The 21,481-nt window shown below is 33.7% G+C and overlaps 2 protein-coding genes across 4 annotated transcripts in view; one reads left to right on the forward strand and one right to left on the reverse strand.

The window, feature by feature from the left end:
* The window catches only part of LOC126832384 (solute carrier family 15 member 2), a 40,527-nt gene extending 35,901 nt beyond the window's left edge, over nucleotides 1-4,626 (forward strand). For all 3 annotated transcript variants that reach the window (XM_050563137.1, XM_050563138.2, XM_050563139.2), the window contains 2 exons: nucleotides 362-469; nucleotides 1,268-4,626. In XM_050563137.1, the coding sequence (XP_050419094.1) occupies nucleotides 362-469; nucleotides 1,268-1,474 (315 nt within the window). In that variant the 3' untranslated portion in view covers nucleotides 1,475-4,626. The remainder of the gene's footprint in view (nucleotides 1-361; nucleotides 470-1,267) is intronic.
* A 13,390-nt stretch (nucleotides 4,627-18,016) lies between these two features.
* Nucleotides 18,017-21,481, reverse strand: part of LOC126832383 (zinc finger protein 777) — a 49,551-nt gene continuing 46,086 nt past the window's right edge. Inside the window, exon 4 of the mRNA XM_050563136.2 lies at nucleotides 18,017-21,413. Coding sequence (XP_050419093.1) covers nucleotides 19,015-21,327 — 2,313 coding nt within the window. The 5' untranslated portion in view covers nucleotides 21,328-21,413 and the 3' untranslated portion in view covers nucleotides 18,017-19,014. The remainder of the gene's footprint in view (nucleotides 21,414-21,481) is intronic.

Here is a 21,481-nt window from a genome sequence, read left to right on the forward strand (position 1 = left end):
CATGGAGTCAAGTGGCTTGGTTTCGATTCCCCGCTTGTATGTTAGAATGAGTTGGGTCACCTGTTCAACCTCAAGGGGTTTTCTACGGATCCTCCGGTTTCCTCCCACTGCTAAAGACCCCTACGCGCAAGCGAATTATTGAAATAAATTAAACGATATGTTAGTCCCAAAATGACCTCTTTCGTGTCGTGGACGTTAAATCACACCACACTCTGTCATTAGCAGGACATAGTGTGATAAAACATACCGGTAGGTTAGATTACATTATAGGATACAGGAAGTAGGACGTTAAACCCCATTTCATTTACAAATCAGGAATTATAATGTAATTTTAAAGGAACGTACATGTATATTATTGTAGGCACCACAGTCAATGAAATCTGTTGTACAAGCTGGATGGTTAACTACTACAGCTGTTGGTAATCTTATTGTTGTTTTTGTTGCTGAGATATCATTAATTCCAAGCCAGGTAATAGTCATAATATTTATTTGTGATAGGAAAAATACGCAAGGCAGGATATGCTTACTCGATGCAATATAATATTGGGTTTACCTGTGAGAGTGGGGTTGGGTTGTCTAATGGTTTAGCGCATTCGCATGAAATCACAAGGTCTGTCATTTGAGTCAAGTACTGTGGTTTCGATTCTCCACTTGTACGTGACAAGGACTAGGATTGTCTGTCCAACCTCATGGGTTTTCTGTGGGTCATTCGGTTTCCTCCCACTGCTAAAGACCCCTATGCACAAGCTAATTATTGAAATAAAATTGAACCATTTGTTAGTACCAAAATGACCTAGTTTGTGTCGAGTGGACATTATACTCCATTTCTCTCTATATGTCTGTGAGAGAGATGGTGTGTATCAGGTTTACATATATCACTGACTGTCTTCATCTAGAGTATATATTTATCAGCTGGGCATTTACAAGGGATCTCCGTATTTGTACATTGAAGAAAAACATTTAGATTTATTCAATTTGTGGAAATGAAGTAATCTATAAAGCTATAAAGGCCATACCAATTTTTGAATGAATGCAAAAAGTACAACTTTATGGTATAGGTGCTTTTTCAAGAAAGCAAATACTATTCTCTGAATAAAAGAAATGTGAGCAATGTTAAAAGCTATCATTAAGCCACAGCATTATTTAAGGGAAATAACTCTGCACAATTGTCCCTTTGGTCATATTATCTCCCCTTAGACCACAAAAATAATCGTTAGCCAATTTCTTTTTTTTTTTAAATTGTATTTAATATTTGTTTCTTTTTCAGACAGCTGAATTTTTTCTGTTTGCTGCCTTGATGGGATTAGATATTATTTTGTTTGCCATCATGACATGTTTTTATACATACTCAGGTCCGTTGACGCCTTATAGTTCCCCTGACGCAAGTAGTGACACAGACACTCTAGTAAATAATGAGATTAAAGAAGATATACCTCTACAAGATACAAATGGCATAAAAAATAAATATTCATAATAATGTTTTAATGTGGTCACTTTCGACTTTTAAGTTAACATGCAATGGAAAGAAAGTACCATTGTGTTGAATTATTCTGATGGAATTTCGGTCACAGAGTATTTTACTGTTATTTGTAGTTTAATGGCCCCCTTGTGTTGTTTCAATATATTACGCAATGTCTCAAGCTTGAGACCATTAAACAACTTAAAGACAGACACTCACATGTGCTATGCAATGAAATATGTCACGCGGGTCCAAAATTGCAACTACTATAAATAATGTACGCCAACATCAAAGAATGAGGTCACATCTGTATTTTAAATCTATTGAAACCCTGACTACAAAGTATTTTTAAAAGCTAACATTGAGCCGAGTTTATCATTTATGGTGTACGGAGGGGTGGGAATGGAACTTAAATTTTATGCACTCTCCACTCATGATCTACAAGTCTGGAAAGCACCTGTAACAGACTTTTAACACCAATTATCACATAAAGTATACTTGTATATTACAATATATATACGTTGTGTGATAATATGTATCAAACAATGTCTATAACAGTTGTCTTATGTCCAGGCTTGTATATATACCTTGTGTAATATTTTGTGTTTGATAAACACTATGATGGTTGCCTTATATCCAGGCTTAGTAATCTATAAATTAAACTAACTACTTCTGTATGAAAGAGATGGACAAAGACTATGATGGTTGCCTTATATCCAGGCTTAGTAATCTATAAATTAAACTAACTACTTCTGTATGAAAGAGATTGACAAAGATTATGATGGGTGTCTTATCCAGGCTTAGTGATCTATAAATTAAACTAACTTATGTATGAAAGAGATTGAGGGAACAGAATCTCAATATTGCTTATTCTAGGTATGCATCTTATTAAATATAAGTAATGTTTAGCCTATAGGTAAACTGAAATATCAGGCCATAACTCATACATACTTTGGAATTAATATAACTAACATATGATATATAACTTTAAAAAATATTTTGATATTACAAATGGAAAGGCAGATTATTGCTTTCTAGCAACCTTCTTTTATTTGGAATCTCATCTGAGAGGGAGACAGACAGAAAGAGATCTCTTGCCAATAGTTTAGCAGTAAAAGTTCATGACATTGGCCTACACAGGGAAAAGTGGTATTACCCCTTCCCCAATAATATAATTATCGATTTTACCTTATATCCTTATATATGATAAGGCTGTTAGATATATAAGTTTTAAAGATACATTATGTAAGATTTAGATAAAGAGCTGGCCGTTCTTGCTATAATAGTTAAAAAAATAGATAATGAAAAATGAATATATTGAAATTTCATTCAAATTACTGAGTGAAGATACATGTTATAGCCTTTGAAGATTTGACAAAAGGTGTGCACATATTGTAACCGATGTACTGGTTGTTCGAGGCTAAGCCTCGCTTCACCATTTTTACGGTAAATCATTAAATGACTGAACCGTTCTAATCTGCTTAAAATCAGACCCATCCTATGGCAGCAAGAGTTGATTATGGTCTTGTCATGTTAATAAATGCCTAATTATTAGTTTATATAACATTTCAGGCCTAAAGAAATACCTGCATAGGCAGATTTAGCTCTTGCATAATGCCTGTTTAATATTCAATCAAATTATATAGTTAAATATATCGTCTGAGAAGTTGGGTGGTCAAATGGGTTAACAGATGCACGTTAGATCATGAGGTCTGTCATGGAGTCAAAAAGGGTCTTCTGTCCAACCTTGTATGTTTTCTCCGGTAATCCAGTTTCACGAGAATGGACAGACGTTGGGAATCGAAACCATGCCAGTTGGCGCAATGACAGACCTTATCTAAAGCCTAGCTCACAATCTGCCGTACGTGCTACTGGCAATAGACGGGGGAAATTTTAGTAAACCCGCGAGGGAGACTTACGTTCAGCACTGTAGACTTTTGGTACTGCACATACAAAATTTTCACCCGGTTTCTTTCGGCTGGTCTGTGAGCTAGGCTTAAAAGCGCATGCATCAGACTCCTTTCCCCCTCCCCTCACTTACATAATAGAATAATGGAAGATTAAAATTATCTTTAATTGTTGTTTTAGTGGTTGTTATAATTTATTGTTGTTTTATTATTTATATCTATTTTATGTTTATTATTTTATGTATGAATAATGTACAGTAAAATATGATATTATGGTACACATATACAGGTAATTACAATGAACCAATAAGCTCTTTATCTGTATGTTGATAAATTTAATTTTATCCCAAATCAAATCCACCTATATGTTAGAATTGACACTTCGATAAAATGCCATTTAAAATCTCATTGAGCTAGAAATTAAAAAGTCAAATTAGAATTCGGTATTGGTCCATTTCAATCAGTATTGATGTTGTTATTTTGCAATGACAATATGGGATCCTGATATCCAGTAATTATGACATGATGAACATTTTAAATCAGTTCTCTATAGTCTGGAGCCCCATTTGTAAAGAACAAAGAAAAACATATCCAACAAGTCAATGTAAATTATTAAAATGGATGATCCACGAATGACCAAAAGATAAATCTATAGACTGGACTAACCAGGTTCAATCGACTGATATTTAATTTGGACTAATCATGTACTTCAAAGAACAATACTGAATACAATAAAAATTTTAAACATTCAATGTAATTAAGTTTATATACATTCATATTGAATTAATAGGGGTATTATTACTATAAATGTATATTAGGGTTTTAATTCAATAGTTCATATAGACTAATATAGAGGTAATAATGCTATTATGTCAGAGTTTTAACAGTTGATATAGGGGTAACAGTACTATTATGTCAGTATTAAACAGTTGCTATAGGGGTAATTACGGTATGTAAATAGTTGGTTATGGTAATTATTACGTTATTGCTTCTTCCCATCTAATTAAAATTTGATTGTATTTTCATTCCAATTTCATTTTCACAAAATCAAATACCTGGAATGAAAAAAAGTGAAATTTTGAATAGATTGCCAGGCATTCCTTAAAATATTTTGACTGTGATCAATATGATAGCTCAAATATTTTTGTTAACACATGTTGAATTAAAGATTTACATCCATGTACAGACTTGTAAATAATTAATATGTTGTTAATTTTGTTTTTATTTTATAATTTAATAATATATCGCTCAAGAATTCTATTAATGATTTGTTGTTATTCTTTGTAATGAAATGAAATGGGGTTTAACGTCCTACTATTCTGCTCCAAACTGGGCTAATGAAGACGGGCAAACTCCATACAGTGTGCTATGAGGGATTTTTTGCACGGACAGCGGCATTACGGCCTACTCGTATATCGAATTCCAACTGTCAAGGGATCTTTTACGTGCACGTCAATGTGTATGCAGGACCTTGGTTTTTTGTCCAATCCGAAGGACTAGACAGCTGTCCTTGTCAGGCCCTCCATCCTGCATCACTTTCAAGGGGAACCACCTCGAAAAATCTGGATGAACTTTCTCGGCCAATGCAGGGATCAAACAACCGACCTCAAGGCTAGCGAGCCAGCGCCTTACCCACTTAGCCACCGTAACCCCCTGTTTATTCTTTGAAGTAAAACATTTCCTGCACTCAGAAAAAAAAATACCTGCTTTATTATTATCTTTATTGTTGCATTTTTATAGCACAACATTTGAAACTAAAGTTTGTTCTGTGCATGTGGGGGAACTGTTCTGACACTGGAAACTTTTCTTGAAAAGGTGTCTTAAATAAAGTTTTGAAATTTTGTACGGCTTTAGCTGATTTAGCAAAATTTCACGCACAGCACTCGTATGACTCGGAATGCGGGCCCAATTTGTGAGGCTCAAAGTTACAGGATATGAATACATTGCAGCAGCAGGATATGAAAAAATAGGTCTGCTGCTAGATTGCCTGGAAAATTTTTAAGTTGGTGAGCTGTAGGGCCCCTTTCTAGTATGAGGCCCATTTGGGGGAAATTGGTGAAATGTGCCAAAAACCAGCCCTGCTTGGAAGGCTGCCATTATGGCTATTTCTCAGGCACTTTCGTATTTAAAAATATTTTGCCAGACATTACAGTTTTATAACAATGCAATTTGTGTTGGAGACAAAAGATGACATTATGAACTGTCAATGTCCCAGTGTGGAGACATGGCAGTTGTATGTTTTTCATGTCAGTTCTTGTGAGCGATTTGTCTATGTGAGTGACTGGATAATTGATATAGCTTCACCAACTCTATTGCAATTTAGGTTTCAGGTTGGTCTACATGATGTGTAAAATAATAGCCTTGATTATCCAGGAGTGAGTTCAGGAATTTAAGCAGTGGAGGGTCCAAGAATTTGACAAGATCTGAAGCCGAGACAATTCAGGTGCATCATATATATATATGATTAGAATGGAGTGATGCCAAAACCGCTGCAATGCTTCACACGTCTGTTCAACATTCCTTCAATGAATGTATGAGAAAAATAAAATGAAGTGAAATGGGGTTTAAGGTCCTACTGTTCTGCTCCGACAGGGCTAATGAAGACAGGCATACACCAAACAGTGTGCTATGAGGGAAATTTTGCCCAGTCAGTGGTGCTATGGCCTACTCTTGTATCGAATTCCAACTGCAAAGAGATCTTTTAGATGCACGCAATATGTACACAGGGCCTCGGTTTTACGTCCCCATCCAAACGACTAGACAGCTGTCCTTGTCAGGCCCTCCATACTGCACCACTGACAAGGGGAAACCATGACAGAAAATCCTGACAAACTTTCTCGGCCAACACCGGGAGCTAGCCAGGATCAAACACACTTAGCCACCGTGTTCCAAAACAAAAAAATAAACAAATTAGAAATATTTAAAGCATCATTTATTACCATATTTGGTGATGAATTGACCACAATGGTAGTGAGACAATTAAAACCGGTATACATATCACCAACGACAGGTATCAACTCATCACTATATAGTAACTCTAGGTTATTCACAATCACCGTACAAATAATTCAATATTACAGTATGGTAGTTTATCACCATAATGTCAAAAACAAATTCTCATATATTATATACTGTACTGATGGACAGAGTTTAGTCAAAACCGATTTTATGATCCGTCCACACAACTCAACCCTTGTTCACTGTCCATAATATCAATAATGAATAGATCACCGACAATCTTTCAGAATCTGATCAACAAAGTTTGCAATAGATTCAAATACACATCTAAATTTGATTTATATTCCTCTTAACTTATTTTTCGAGAAGACAAATGAAACAAAATTTGAACTACATATACAAAATGAAATTGTATCTAGATTTTCATCAATCATCAAATTGCTGAATCTAACCCTGGATTGCCATTGTGTATTATAATACAGTTAATGTTGGGTGTGGACAGATCATGGTATCTTGTCAACAATTTAAACAATAGGCTTATTTGATGGAACCTTTTTATCTTTCATATATTTAGATATATATATAGGCACAATATGAAATAACATGTAAGCTGCCATGTTCCGACTGTCAAATCAACAAAATATATGCCTAAAAATAGTAAATAACCTTAATAACCAAAAACTAATGCAATTTACTGGATTTCAACTCGGCAGAAAACATGTATAAATTTAGAGCAGCATTTCTTGGTATTTTTCATAAAAAGAAAGTAAATTTGAAAAATATTTTGGAAAACAATGACCTATCAATTTTATCCAGTAACAATATGGCCTAAAACAAATTAAGCAAAATATTTACAGGTTAGTAAACTTAGACGAGAAAAATCTGATAGAATATTGAGAATAATGACTCGAGTTTATATAACGTCAGGTCATGTAATTGTGTATACTGTAATAACATCCAAATAAAGTTTCAAATCAAATTTGTTTCTTGTCATCAGTACAGTAAATCAACTCACCAAATAAAATATTACTATGACAACATGAAAACAATATGGATACTTACAAAGTGAGATGTAATAGTAGAATAAAACATAAAATCCGTTTGATTTGATAAAATACAAAGAACAAAATGATCAGGGCTGATTAAAACAAAAAATATTAATACAATACAGTACTTAAAAAAACAATTAATTGTGTTGTTGTTTTTTTTACAAAATACATACAAATAAAATATAAATACAACAATAAAATATATACTTGATATTAAATTAATATTAACAAAATAACATTTTTGGACATTAGTCAACTCTTGTGCTTATTTGTTGCCTCTGAGTCAATGATCGCAAAATAAATCCTTTCTCACATCTAAAGCTGATTTGGTTACCAGATTATTCTTTATACTGAAGGTATATGGAATTTACGACAACATAATCAGCTAAAATTAGAAGCATGAATGAATGAATGAAACAATTTCAGTTTTTTACTTAAAGAGTTAAACTAATGGCTGTGATGCCAAACACAGGGCATGCTTCATACTAAACTTAAGACTGTCTGTCAACAGTCAGCTCTGCCTGAGAACAGACACCAAGCCAGTTGACCGACATTTAAGTCCTACTAAAATCAACGATTTTAGTCGAAAACACTAAGCATACTTCAAGAATTTGGGGAAGTATTGATTCCATTTCCATTTAATAAAATTGAAAAGGTTTATTTGGTCTTTGTGTGTTTGAAAGATGTAAAACGAAATAAAATCGCATTACGAAATAGTATACTAATTTTTGGATATGGCAGCCATTCCGGGCAGAGATCTATTCTCAAAGTATGAAGCACAATTGGCATGCTTATGATTTCTGGTACCAACTTTCCTTTAATGAAATTCACTTCTTTATTATAGATACGTTAATATATCGAAATTATTCTTTACTATATTAAACATACAATTTTTCTTGTATCTGGATGATGTGACTTACATCTAAAATAAATCCATGTGACCCATGTCACCAAATGAGTCGCAAGTTGCAAGTCATTTCACTATTGCAGGTCACATATTGATTTACTAACATAACAAAATTAATAAACTGTAAAATTTGTACTTGATATCCGTATTACAAAATACGAACAAGCTAATCAATATCACCGGTGATAGGTAAACTATATTAACAAATATATAATAATCAACAATCTTCTTTATTTAAAGATACATTATGTAAGACATAAATCTTCCTATTGAACGTCTGTGTTTCTAGCTTCAAATGTTATATAATTTATGATTTATTTAGACATTCATTCTTATGAGAAGCCCATAATCAACTCTCAAGACCATCAAATGGCCGGGATATTAAATGTATTACATACGAATAATGTTATAACTGACAATCTAGACTACATTTATTATCATAGCAATAGTACTAGACAACACAATTTAGACTAAATCTTTCCAAAACTTCAAATATTCATAACTTGACAGAAATATTGAATATATTCAATTTCTATTATCTATTTTTGAACTATTATAGCAAAAAGCGTCCAGCTCTTTATTTAAATCTTACATAATGCATCATTAAACAAAAGTCAGTTACTCTAATCAATGTTAAACCCTCAGCTTAAACTCACCTCACTTAAACTTAAGCTTTTTAAAGGGCATATAACTCAACCTTTGGAAACTTCAAATTGAGGAAAATGGATCAAAAAGCATATTTTAATGTAATATGAATGTGTATTAACAGATTTACATTTAATTTTTTTTTTGCATCTGGTTAGTCCAGTCCACAAGTTAATCTCTTTTTTTTTTCTATCGGCCATTTTCAATTAATATGGGATATTTTGCTTTGTTCATCAGGTCTTCTCATTGCAAATGACACTTAAGATCACAGAGAAACCGACATAGTAATTTAACAACAATTGGTATCAAATTTCTACTGTGCTTCTTCATGATCAGTTTTTAAGTGTGATTGGCGAACAATTTTCTCACTCAATGCTATATTTATGTTTAAATCGAGTGCCTTAAAGGAGCTAAACCTGTAACTCAATATTATCCATCATTTTTAAATTAATAACATGAATTAGAATTCAATATCAGTCCATATCAATCAATAATTATGTTGTTATCTTGCCGTGAAACTATGGGATCCTAATATCCAATATTTAAGACACAATCAACATTGTATAATTAGTACACGAGTCATATATTCTATCGTTTCGGGCACCATTTGTAATGAACACAGGAAACATATCCTACAAGACAATGCGGAAGTAATTAGTAATGGCTGATTCACAAACAACAAAATAATAATAAAAAACATGAAGAATGGACTAAGCACACGTAAACAACTGTCGTTCAATTTGAATTGTTCACATATTTCACCAAACATAATTGATTAGAAATTACAATTTGTTTTTTCTTTAAACATAATATAAATCACTTTATATATATTCAATTTACACTAAGTTGGCTTTTTAGACCCATTTTCGTCTATTTTAAGATTCTGAAGAATAAAGTCATACACCCTTTATATAATCTAAATGGAAACACTGATTAAGTAATCTGAGTTTTAATTAGTAATTATATCAGAAAATAATTTCATTTTATCTGATCTTAGAATAACTACAAAATAATCTTTTATAAATCAATTCATCAGTCTAAAATACACCTTCATTAAAAGTTTGTATTAAAAGGCACAATAGCAATCAACCATTAGGAAATTAATTTGATCTTTGTCAGAAATTAACTAAGTTTTAAGTTTGAAGAAGTATTCTTTTAGTGTTCACAATCCAATAAATACTTGGATTTAAGGAATTACCTTCACATGAGACATCATTACTAAGTTTTTTTTTCACCCATAGGTGAGTTAATTTCTTGGTGGATTGAAGTTTGACCAGGGATTTAAAAGTGATCAACATTTAACTTTCCTTTCTTCATGAAAAGCAAAGGTGTTTTACTAGTGTAAATGGGAATGAACAAGTGCATAATTTAACTTTAATTTTTTCATCTATAATTTATACCGTACTTCAACAGTGGACAAACAAATTGGTAAGTAATCCTCTTTATAATGATAAGTTGCAAATAAAATAACTGTTTTTGACCAATAAACATTCTCTTTTTTGGTTGATGAAAATTTAATTATATTACCTTAGAAACTTTAAACTTGAGTTTTACAGTACTATAATTAAAGGTTTTTAAACTTGAGTTTTACAGTACTATAATTAAAGGTTTTTAAACTTGACTTTTACAGTACTATAATTAAAGGTTTTTAAACTTGACTCTTACAGTACTATAATTAAAGGTTTTTAAACTTGACTTTTACAGTACTATAATTAAAGGTTTTTAAACTTGACTTTTACAGTACTATAATTAAAGGTTTTTAAACTTGACTTTTACAGTACTATAATTAAAGGTTTTTAAACTTGAGTTTTACAGTACTAAAATTAAAGGTTTTTAAACTTGAGTTTTACAGTACTATAATTAAAGGTTGTTAAACTTGAGTTTTACAGTACTAAAATTAAAGGTTTTTAAACTTGAATTAACAGTGCGGTAAGGTAATCAAAGATTTTAAACTTATGTTAACAGTGTCGTAACTAAAGATTTTAAACTTATGTTAACAGTGCTGCAACTTACGATTTTAAACTTACGTTAACAGTGCTGTAATTAACAATGTTAAATTTACGTAAATTTACTAAAGATTTTACACTTCTGTTAAGAGTGCCGTATTTAACAATTTTAAATTTACGTTAACAGTGCCGTAACTAAAGATTTTAACCTTATGTTAACAGTGCCATAATTAACAATTTTAAATTTACGTTAACAGTGCTGAAATTAAAAGTCCTTAAAACTTACTTTAACAGTGCTGTAATTAAAGATTTGAAACTCAAGTTTTACAGTAATTAAATGGCTTTCAGTTAGGGTTCTAATGTAAATAATCAAGATTTTAAAAAATGTTACGACTTATTTATATGTGGCTGCTGGATGAATTAATGTCCCGATAACTTGAATAATTATTTGCAGAACAAGAAATTCCACTTTACTTTGGAAACATTTGATAACCATCTTAACTACTATTTTCACAGTTAGCCCTAATATTTTTTTTTTTTTAAAATAACAGGTGGTTTAAATTACTTTAAAGGTCAATCTGGTAGTTTCCAGCACAAGTGCTATGACTACCTATTTACCGAAATTACTAGAACATATTGATCTTTTTACTTGAAACACATGTAACAGATCTTAATGTAATTGTTATGAATAAAATGTGTTACCAGGTAGTCAAATGAAAATGCAGTATTAATATGTAATACATTTATAAATATTGTAAACTTCAAATAAAGTTGTTCAGTAGCAGCTGCAAGATCAATGCGCTAATATCGAAAACAAATCTAAAAGTCTGGGTCCACACTGTCTATGTTAACATGAAAATAATAATGAATTCTGAGGAAGCATTAATTCAAATGGAAGAGTAATTTCATCAACACAGTTTTTTTATAATCAAAACTAATACAGTTTTGTTATAAACTACATGGGTTTTTATTGTCTTGGAAATTAAATATTCATCAACCAAAAATGTTTATATCTTTCTTTACACTGGACTTTCACAGAAGGTCAAAGTTCAAGAATTATTAACCAATTATTCAAATGCATGTCTTGTGTATGAATTCTGAATGTATTTCAGGTGTTTGATCTTAAAACAACTGAAGATAAGAATCCTTGGTTTCCCCCGTGGTCTCATTCCGTTCAACTCCATTATACCCTAGGTTCATCCATGGGGTATTCAAGTATTCAAATTATCTGCCCTTAATCATAACTTGATTCTACGAACCAATCAAAAAAATAGATTACAAACCAGTCTTAGCCTCATTGTTTACGTCACAACAATAAGGCAGCTTGTTCGCTCGATTATGAGAAAATTTTCAAGAAATTTAATATAAAAGAAGTGCAAGATGTCCTAAAAGATGCTTTTATGTCAGTGTTTATGTATTTAACAATATTTTTGATGGTCAATTAAATTAGCACATTAATTAACCCAGGGGTTAGTGGAGTGGAACAGAATGAGACCACAGGTGATACCGAGGATGGAAGATAAGATGCATTATGCAAGAGTTAAATCTGCCTAATGCAGATCTTTCTTTTAGCTTCAAATGTTATATAAACTACTAATTAGACATTTATTATCATGACAAGGTTATAATCAACTCTCTCGAGTAATTTGAATAAAATTTTCAATCCATTCATATTTCATCAACTATTGTTTTGAGCTATTATAGCAAGAAATGAAATGGGGTTTAACTTCCTACTGTTCTGCTCCTAAACTGGGCTAATGAAGATGGGCATATGCCATACAGTGTGCTATGAGGGAAATTTTGCCCGGGCAGCGGCACTACAGCCTACTATTATATCGAATTCCAACTGCCAAGGGATCTTTTACGTGCACGCCAATGTATACACGGGACCTCTGATTTTCATTCCATCCAAACAACTAGACAGCTGTCCTTGTCAGGCCCTCCGTCCTGCACCACTGAGAAGGGGAAACATGTCGAAAAATCCTGCCAATGCAGGGATCGAACACATGACCTCCAGGCTAGCGTAGCAAGAATATCCAGCTCTTTATCTAAATCTTACATAATGCATCTTTAAGAGAAATGGGTAAAAACACGATAGAAGGTTTGTAAAAACACCTGGAGGTCGGGTGTTCGATCCCTGCATTGGCCGAGAAAGTTCATCCAGATTTTCCGGCGTGGTTCTCCCTTGTCAGTGATGCAGGACGGAGGGGCTGACAAGGAAAGCTGTCTAGTCGTTCGGATGGGACGAAAAACCGAGGTCCCGTGTACACATTGGCGTGCATGTAAAAGATCCCTCGGCAGTTGGAATTCGATATAAGAGTAGGCCGTAGTGCCGCTGTCCGGGCAAAATTTCCCTCATAGCACACTGTATGGCGTATGCCCGTCTTCATTAGCCCAGGTTAGGAGCAGAAAAGTAGGACGTTAAACTCCATTTCATTTCATTTCTTTGTAAAAACAAATTATTTGGAAGTGCATGCATGAGATAAAAGACTCATTATTTATCTAATCATTACATAAAAGTGCAGAAATCTCTAAGGCCTTAATGTGTAAAAAACACCGGGTTTACAACTGGCTTAAATTCTCATAAAATATATCTACTTTTATTTTCTACATTCATATACCGGTACTACAAAATACTGTTAAAACATGAAATTAGATGTGTACAGAAAGTCAATGACAAAATTACGAATGACTTAACTTCGGGCATGTCAACATCATTCTCGCAATGAGAGTTTTGATCCAATTCTAACTTTGACCTGTCAACATTTTATGTTAACGAAAAAAACATCAACAAGGAAGGATAAAATTACCTAAAACAATGGCTTGTATATTACAATCAAGTCTTAAAGGGGGAGAGAGAGAGAGAGAGAAATGGGGTTTAACGTCCAATCGACACAAACTAGGTCATTTCGGGACTAACACATGGTTCAATTTTATTTCATTAATTCGTTTGCGCGTAGGGGTCTTTAGCAGTGGGAGGAAACCGAAGGACCCGGAGAAAACCCATGAGATTGGACAGGCGACCCTACTCCTTGTCACGTACAACCGGGGAATCGAAACCACACCAGTTGACTCAATGACAGACCTTCTGATTCAACGCACATGTTCTAACCATTCGGCCATCCAACATCCCAAGTCTTAAAGGAGGAAGAAGCATGATTTAGGCCGAAATCAGTGGACTGATCAGAAACCAAACTGGTTGATTTCATGAGTTATTTGATAGTGGTTTATGGATCTATATGACTACAGTAATGTTTGATCTTTAAAAATTACCAGGTAAACAAAATAAAACTTGGTTATAATTAACATTGACTTAAAGAATGAACATGGAAGATGAAATCTAATAATTGTCCCAGTAATTAAATTGACTTTCATTTTAAAACCAAATTTAAGTACCGGTAGTCCTGTTTCTCGTAGTTACATCTACAAGTATATACGTCCTATTTCATTTCAAATCTGACATATGGCAAGCCTGGAAATAAAGCTCCGGTCATACACAATGTCCGGCACAAATTCAGGATGTCAGGCACAATGGCTCTGGTGCCTGTCATCTTGTCTAGAACAGATTTGTCTCATTTTAGTGTTTTTACTGATTAATTAATACATGTCCGGCCTAATATATCAGGTAGTAGTTCATATTAGTGCCCGACATATTGTCGGGTACAAAATAAAATGTTGTTTAACGTCCTAATTTTCTGCTCCTATGAGGGGAATTTTGCCCAGACAGCAGCGCTATGGCCTACTTTTTTTTTATCAAATTCCAACTGTCCAGGATTTTTTTTACATGCACGGCAATGTATACACGGACCATGTTTTTTTGGGTTTTTTTGTCCCTAACCAAAACCTCCGCCCTACATCAAAGACAAGGCGGAAACATGCCGGAAAATCTTTCTCGGTGAAGGCAGGGATCAAACATGGACCCTCCAGGTTAGCGCACCTACTTCTTACTCACTGAGCCACTGTGGCTTGTCCAGTACAAGTCAAATCTTTATTTCCAAGCCCGGACATATGTCTTGTCTATTTTCACCACAAACATGGACTGTTAAATGTTTGTAAACAAACAATATATATATATATATATATATAGATGAGAGAAACATTCATGAATATATATGGGGAGACGCACTTCAAACTTTTCCATTGTTTGTCCATATGAAAAAATATTACAAAGTGTAAAAATAAGACTATAATTTTCAAGCTATTTTTCTACCCTAATACATACAATTATAAAATATTTCATTGTTCAATTTAATTATAATATACATATATAACCACAGATATATATAGATGTTCAACAAAACAAAATAATATACTCTTCAAAATACATACAGTTTCTTTGTTGTCTTTCATATAAATCATCACTATACCCTAACATATTCAACTGGTTAAATTCATGTAACTTGACATCAAATGAAATCAAATGAGGTTTAATGTCCTACTGTTCTGCTCCAACTGGGATAATAAAAAAAGACGGCCATACAGTATGCTATGAGGGAAATTAGGCACGGGCAGCAATCCTTTTGGCCTACTCATATATCGAATTCCAACTGCCAAGGGATCTTTTACGTGCGCACCAATGTGTACACAGGTCCTCGGTTTTGTAACTTTACACCAATTTCTTATCTTGTAGTTACATGTATATATGGTGAAACTGATTGTGATTGCCCTTAAAGACAAATGATATACAGTAAGGCCATCGTGCATTTTTCACAGCATAAATAGTTAAGAACAGAACCTAACAGTTGGATTAATCTCATTCTCAAATAAAATACAATTCGTTGTCCAGCAACACAAATTATTTTTCTAACGTAACCATTGTAGGCTTTATTTACCTATACAGGCAATATAATCTAATTCATTTAATAGAAAAGCACTAAATTTAAAAGAAAGAATCATAAATTTAGGACTTTGGAAAGTTCCAAATATTTGTAAATAAAACTTCCGGTCATATCCAGTGCTCTTACTTAAAAGTCGTATTTTATTTTTTCATGATTTTTTGTAAATATGAAAATTTCAGAACTGAACTATTTAAACTATTTTGATTTTAACCTTGATATTGAACAATAAATAAGTACAGACAATAATGGCTGTAAATATGAGAACAGCTGTCATATCAGACAAGCTTAATGCAAGTAGTAAACAACCATTTATATATTTGAGAATAGCAAATAGTTATTGCAATAGCATAAACGCTTATGGATTAATAAAAAAGTTTTCAAAAAAACCAACACATCACCGGGTATTATTAATTGATCATATACCAAGGACTAAAAAATTACCGTTTATGTTGTTATTTCTCAGCTTTTAATCATAAAATGCATATCAATTTAGAAGTTTAAAGTTCTGACCCTGGTTTCACTAAGCATTCTTAGATTTTACTCAACTTCCAATCAGTGTTTGTGAGAAATATCTTTGATCCAGAAACCCAAATGTTTGCACATAGGTTCTTATTGATGTATTTGATACATTAATACAACAAAAGTTTTAAAAAGGGCTGTATTTTAGTTAAAATATTGAGTAAATTCTTAAATTAAGTGTGAGAATGTTTTGTGAAATTGGGGACCCACTGTTTATGTTCTACTTACTGTAATCAAACATTATTTCAGTAGGTATTTAAGTATTAAAGAGTTTTATACATTAAATTGAGAAATGTTGAGGTTTGTAAGATTCATTAAGAGAGAGAGAGAGAAATGGGGTTTAACGTCCACTCGACACAGACTAGGTCATTTTGGGACTAACATATGGTTTAATTTAATTTTAATAATTCGCTTGCACACAGGGGATTTTAGCAGTGGGAAGAAACCGGAGGACCTGGAGAAAACCCACGAGGTTGGACAGGCAACCCTACTCCTTGTCACGTACAACCGGGGATTTGAAACCACGCCAGTTGACAGATTCATTAAGACTGTAAATGACCATATATAGCATATTTTAACTCCATATAAAGACTGTAAATGACCATATTTATTTTACCAGTCAACTTACCCAATCAACTATACTAATCCTAACTAAATGTTATTTTCTTCCTGTTAACTATAACCAAGATGAAGAGGACTACACAACCTTAACAAAAATATTCAACAAAATATTGGTATGATTTTAAATAGACACTCCCACCCCTTTCTTAATCTCAAGGTGTGAAATTTGATGATGTTTGAGCTAGCCCCTAAACTTACATCATATTGCCATGTATATACATAATTTAAACAACATTCTTTTTACATGTTTAGAAATAATAAAGTTCTTCATCCTATCGTAGATTCAAACATTATCATATATAAAAAGCACTTTTTGATGCCATGTCTAAATAATTAATAACAAATAACATTATTAAAATATGTAAATTGGTTTTTTTTTTTACCAAAAAACAAAAAAATAAACAAAGCTTTTCTCATTAGAGTAGCCATGAAAACAATGGGGGGTGCTTGTTGCTTTTAATCATCAGTATAATGATGTACCTGAATTCAATAACTTCAAGTTGCATTATTCAAGAGCTAAAGATGCATTATTCAAGAGCTAAATCTGCCTAATGCAGATCTTTCGTCTGGTCTCAAATGTTATATAAATCATTAATTAGACATTTATTGACATGCCAGACATATAATCAACACTCTAGAACTTCGGATGAGTTTGATTTTCAATAAATTTAAATACGATTGGCAGTTAATGATTTAATTTAAAAATGGATAACCAAGACTTTGTTATTATTGCAACAACTTTTTCAATGACAATCAAGACTACACTGTTTAGCAAATGATGACTCCAAGCACCCCCTCGTTTACTCTGGCTACTCTACTGATTCAAATACTGATTAATTGGGAAAATATTGGTAGATATATCATATTCTTTCGAGAACGATCATATTCACTTTCCACACCAAAATATATAGATATCAATTAATATACAAAATGATGAAAACACAAATAAACAAAAATTAAAATGACTAAAATTTCACCAAACAAAATAATAACACAGCTAACATGTTTTTTTTTTTATAAACAAAATAATTCCATCATATGAGTACATGACGTATTTCAAGTATTATAATATTATAATAATTAATATGTAAGTTTTTTTTATCAGTTTAAATGTAAAATATAAATTCTGATCTCGGATTAAACAAATCTAATTCAGACAATTTCTAATTACATGTAGTAGGAACTTTGATATTGGTAAACATAAATATCAAGCTTATTCAAAGTTTAAAATCCTTCCACCCAGCAAAAATAATTTCACATAAATTGCAATTTATCTCAAATTTCAAAACATAAACTTTGAACCATTCTGAAATTTTACAACTGAAAATATAAACATTATCTGGTCAGTAATTCCATATACTGTTATGTTTAAGCAAACTCTAATTTTTTTATTTGCACTTTAATTTTATAAATTGTTTATTATTGAACAGTTCATTTTTTATAAATGTTCATGTCCATTACTCAACTATCAGTTTAAGAACTGTCCATTTATGAACTGTCCAATAATAAACTATCCATTTATGAACCATATCTTAAGAATGGACCAAATCAAAACAGTTTTCATGGACATATAAATGTTTACCTGGTATCTATTTTGCACCCAAAACTGGCATAAACAACCTGACCTGTTAAAAAATGTCAGACTTATTTTGTACATTTGAAAATGATAAGACATCAAATTAGGCGTATGTCAGACTGACAAAGAGCCAAGTACTATTAATAACCCAATCTTAATTAAAAAAAAACCTACATGTATGTTTCTGAAGAACATATTACAAAGATAACGGGGAGAAAATTTTAAAAAATCCATTCCAGATACCAGTATAGAATTAATTGTCATGAAAGGCTTTCCATTACAGCAAAGCTCTATTTCGATTATGATGTCGTAATGAATTTTTATACATTTAACTTAATAACAAGATAAATGAAGCGAACGGTTTTTCATCATGCAATTTTTCCATGTAACAATCTCTGATGTATTATGTAATCAGAAGCCATGATTTATCAATACTTTGTCTCACATGTATTTCTCAGAACATATGTGTTCAAGAATGATAGAAATGATCAATCAACTATGGAAAATCTATGTAGTGTAAGTCTACATGTATATGAAACTATGTAACGAGGAATGATAAAATAGCTGTTATATACACAATGATAATTGCCTAAATATTACTACTAGTATTATCGGAACTTATAGTACACTTCTTTAAACTCTCCGCATCAAAACCTGGTGTCAAAGGTCGGCTAGCGGTCGCCGGCTCTGTTGACTCTGTAAAAGCATCATCTGCAAATGAATCGCGCTGAGAATTATGGTCCTCCGAATCCACACTTTCGTAGCTTGTTGTTGACCAGTTGCGTGATTTACGATAACCCATGAAGGGGTCAAACGTACGATCACACGGCACATTTTGTAAATGCACATCTGACATATCACCAATATCAGAGGGGTCACTTTTACACGTCCAAGGCATCATAGGTCCTAAGTGTTCCAAAACATTAACAGGATCTTTGCGACCAACTTTTTGTTGTCCTGACTCTGATTCTATGCTATCCATACTGGAAGCGGAACAAGTTCGTGTTGAATGTTGTGAATCGGTTGTATCCGTACTCGATACAGAACTCTTTCGTATATCAGTCTCCGTGTCGGGAACAGCCAAGAAGCGTCCGCGTTTCGTGGAGCGTTTAGTATGAGTTCTCATGTGTCTTGTGATCATATCACGTCTACAAGCAGCATACGGACACTGTGGACATCGATAAGGCTTTTCGCCAGTGTGTGTACGTTTATGTGTGTTTAGATGATCACTGCGACTAAAAACCTGGCCGCAGTCCCCACATTCATACGGTTTCAAGCCTGTATGTAACCTCATATGTCGTGTCAACATATCACTACGTGAAAACGATCTATTACAAACCTTACAGTAATGTATTTTGTTATTGTCTGCTGAACGTATAGTTTCTGTTGGTAAATGTTTCGCCATATGTTTCGCCAAGTTATCATACGAAGGGAACACTTGACCACAAACCGGGCACAAATATGTGACATCTGATTCCGATAGGGACCGTTTCTCGAACATTCCAGCTTTAGGTTCCTCCTTAATGCGCTGACTGAAATGTTTAGCTCGATACTGTGTATACTGTAATGGACTAGTTGGATACAAAGCACGTGGTGAGACTGCCAAGCGATTTACCTCCGACATGGGTGTTAAAATGTTACTGTGTGGAGGAAAAGTAAAATAGCGTGGAGACATTGGACTCGGAGAGAGGAGATCAGAGTCTGAGTGAGGTCCTTCATATGGACTGGGCATGCTAAACGTAAAAATCCTTCCCCCTTCTGGCACAGAACATAGTGGCGACTGTGGGGAAAGAAGTCCATGAGGGGAATAAGGAATTCGATGTGGTGACCGATAAGTCATCGGAGAAAATTGCTTCGTTGCTGTGGGACTCAATTCGGGTTCTTGTATCTGGTGTGGAGACAGACTCTGGCTTGTTGAGAGATCAAGGGGTTCATTCTGTTGAAGACAAGGGGGCTTAGATCGCTTAGTGCCAACAGCTGGGGGTGATGGTTCCATGAAAACATCATCTGGTGTATCAGAACGTGAATCACTTGGCTGACGTCTCATGGATGGTTCCGTTTCAGAAGACGACTCTCTTATCCAAGATGGTGACCTGGACTGAGGAGCAGCACAAGATACAGATGAGTCAGACAACCTAGTTAAACCAGCTTGCTCAGGACAATCTTGCAACATACTTGTAACATACCTTTCATGTAATCTTTTCTTAAACTTCGCATGATGCGAAGGCTTTTCGTCTTCAACAGGATCACAAGACTCTTCTGTTTTAATTTTAGTTACATCTTTTTCATCACTATCAGAATTTCCAGAAGAGGTATGTGGAGGGGGTACAAGCAACTCTAGACTAGGTGAATGGGTTCCTTCTTCGTAACCAGTGAAAGGGGACATCTCTCGACTACTGCTACTGCCTTCAATATTACTAGATGACGTGTCCGAAAACTTATCGGCGAAATAACTATCCTCACTTTCTCTGGCCCACAAAAGAGGTTTCTCTCTTTTAATAACCATAGTGTCAGGAAGGGACTCTGATCTCTCTTTTCCTTTTATGTCTGATGCTCCTGGTCCACGAATGTCACTAAAAGTTGGATGCTGTAATCTTGGGGCTACCATTTCACGTTTTCTGGGCGAATGTGGAGTCACCTCGCGAGGGTCTGGAGTTAGAGGTTTGGGATGAGATCCTGCTGGATGTAGCCAAAATGTTGGATTAGCTTCTCTAAGATGTCCTTCCAGTAGCCGTGTCTCTTGTTCAGCTGGCCAAGCAACATGATGCTGCTGCTGGTGTTGCTGCTGTTGGTGTTGCTGCTGCTGCTGGTGACAGCCTGCTCCTGTTGCTTGTTCTTCAATGTAAGCCAACTGCTCTATGGATTGTTGCTCCTTGGAGCTTGGGTCTTGGTGTCCCATCATTTTATGTGGAGGTTCCAAAATTATGATGTCTAATTAGATTCAAGGATGTTGTCAACAGATGAAAATCTTTCATTTTGTATCAAAACCTGAAAAAGAGAAAAGATTGTTGAGCAAAGAGAAAAACAACACCAATAACTGACAGCCATCGAAAAAC

This window comes from Patella vulgata, chromosome 9 (genome assembly GCF_932274485.2).
Source record: "Patella vulgata chromosome 9, xgPatVulg1.2, whole genome shotgun sequence".
Taxonomy (NCBI): domain Eukaryota; kingdom Metazoa; phylum Mollusca; class Gastropoda; family Patellidae; genus Patella; species Patella vulgata.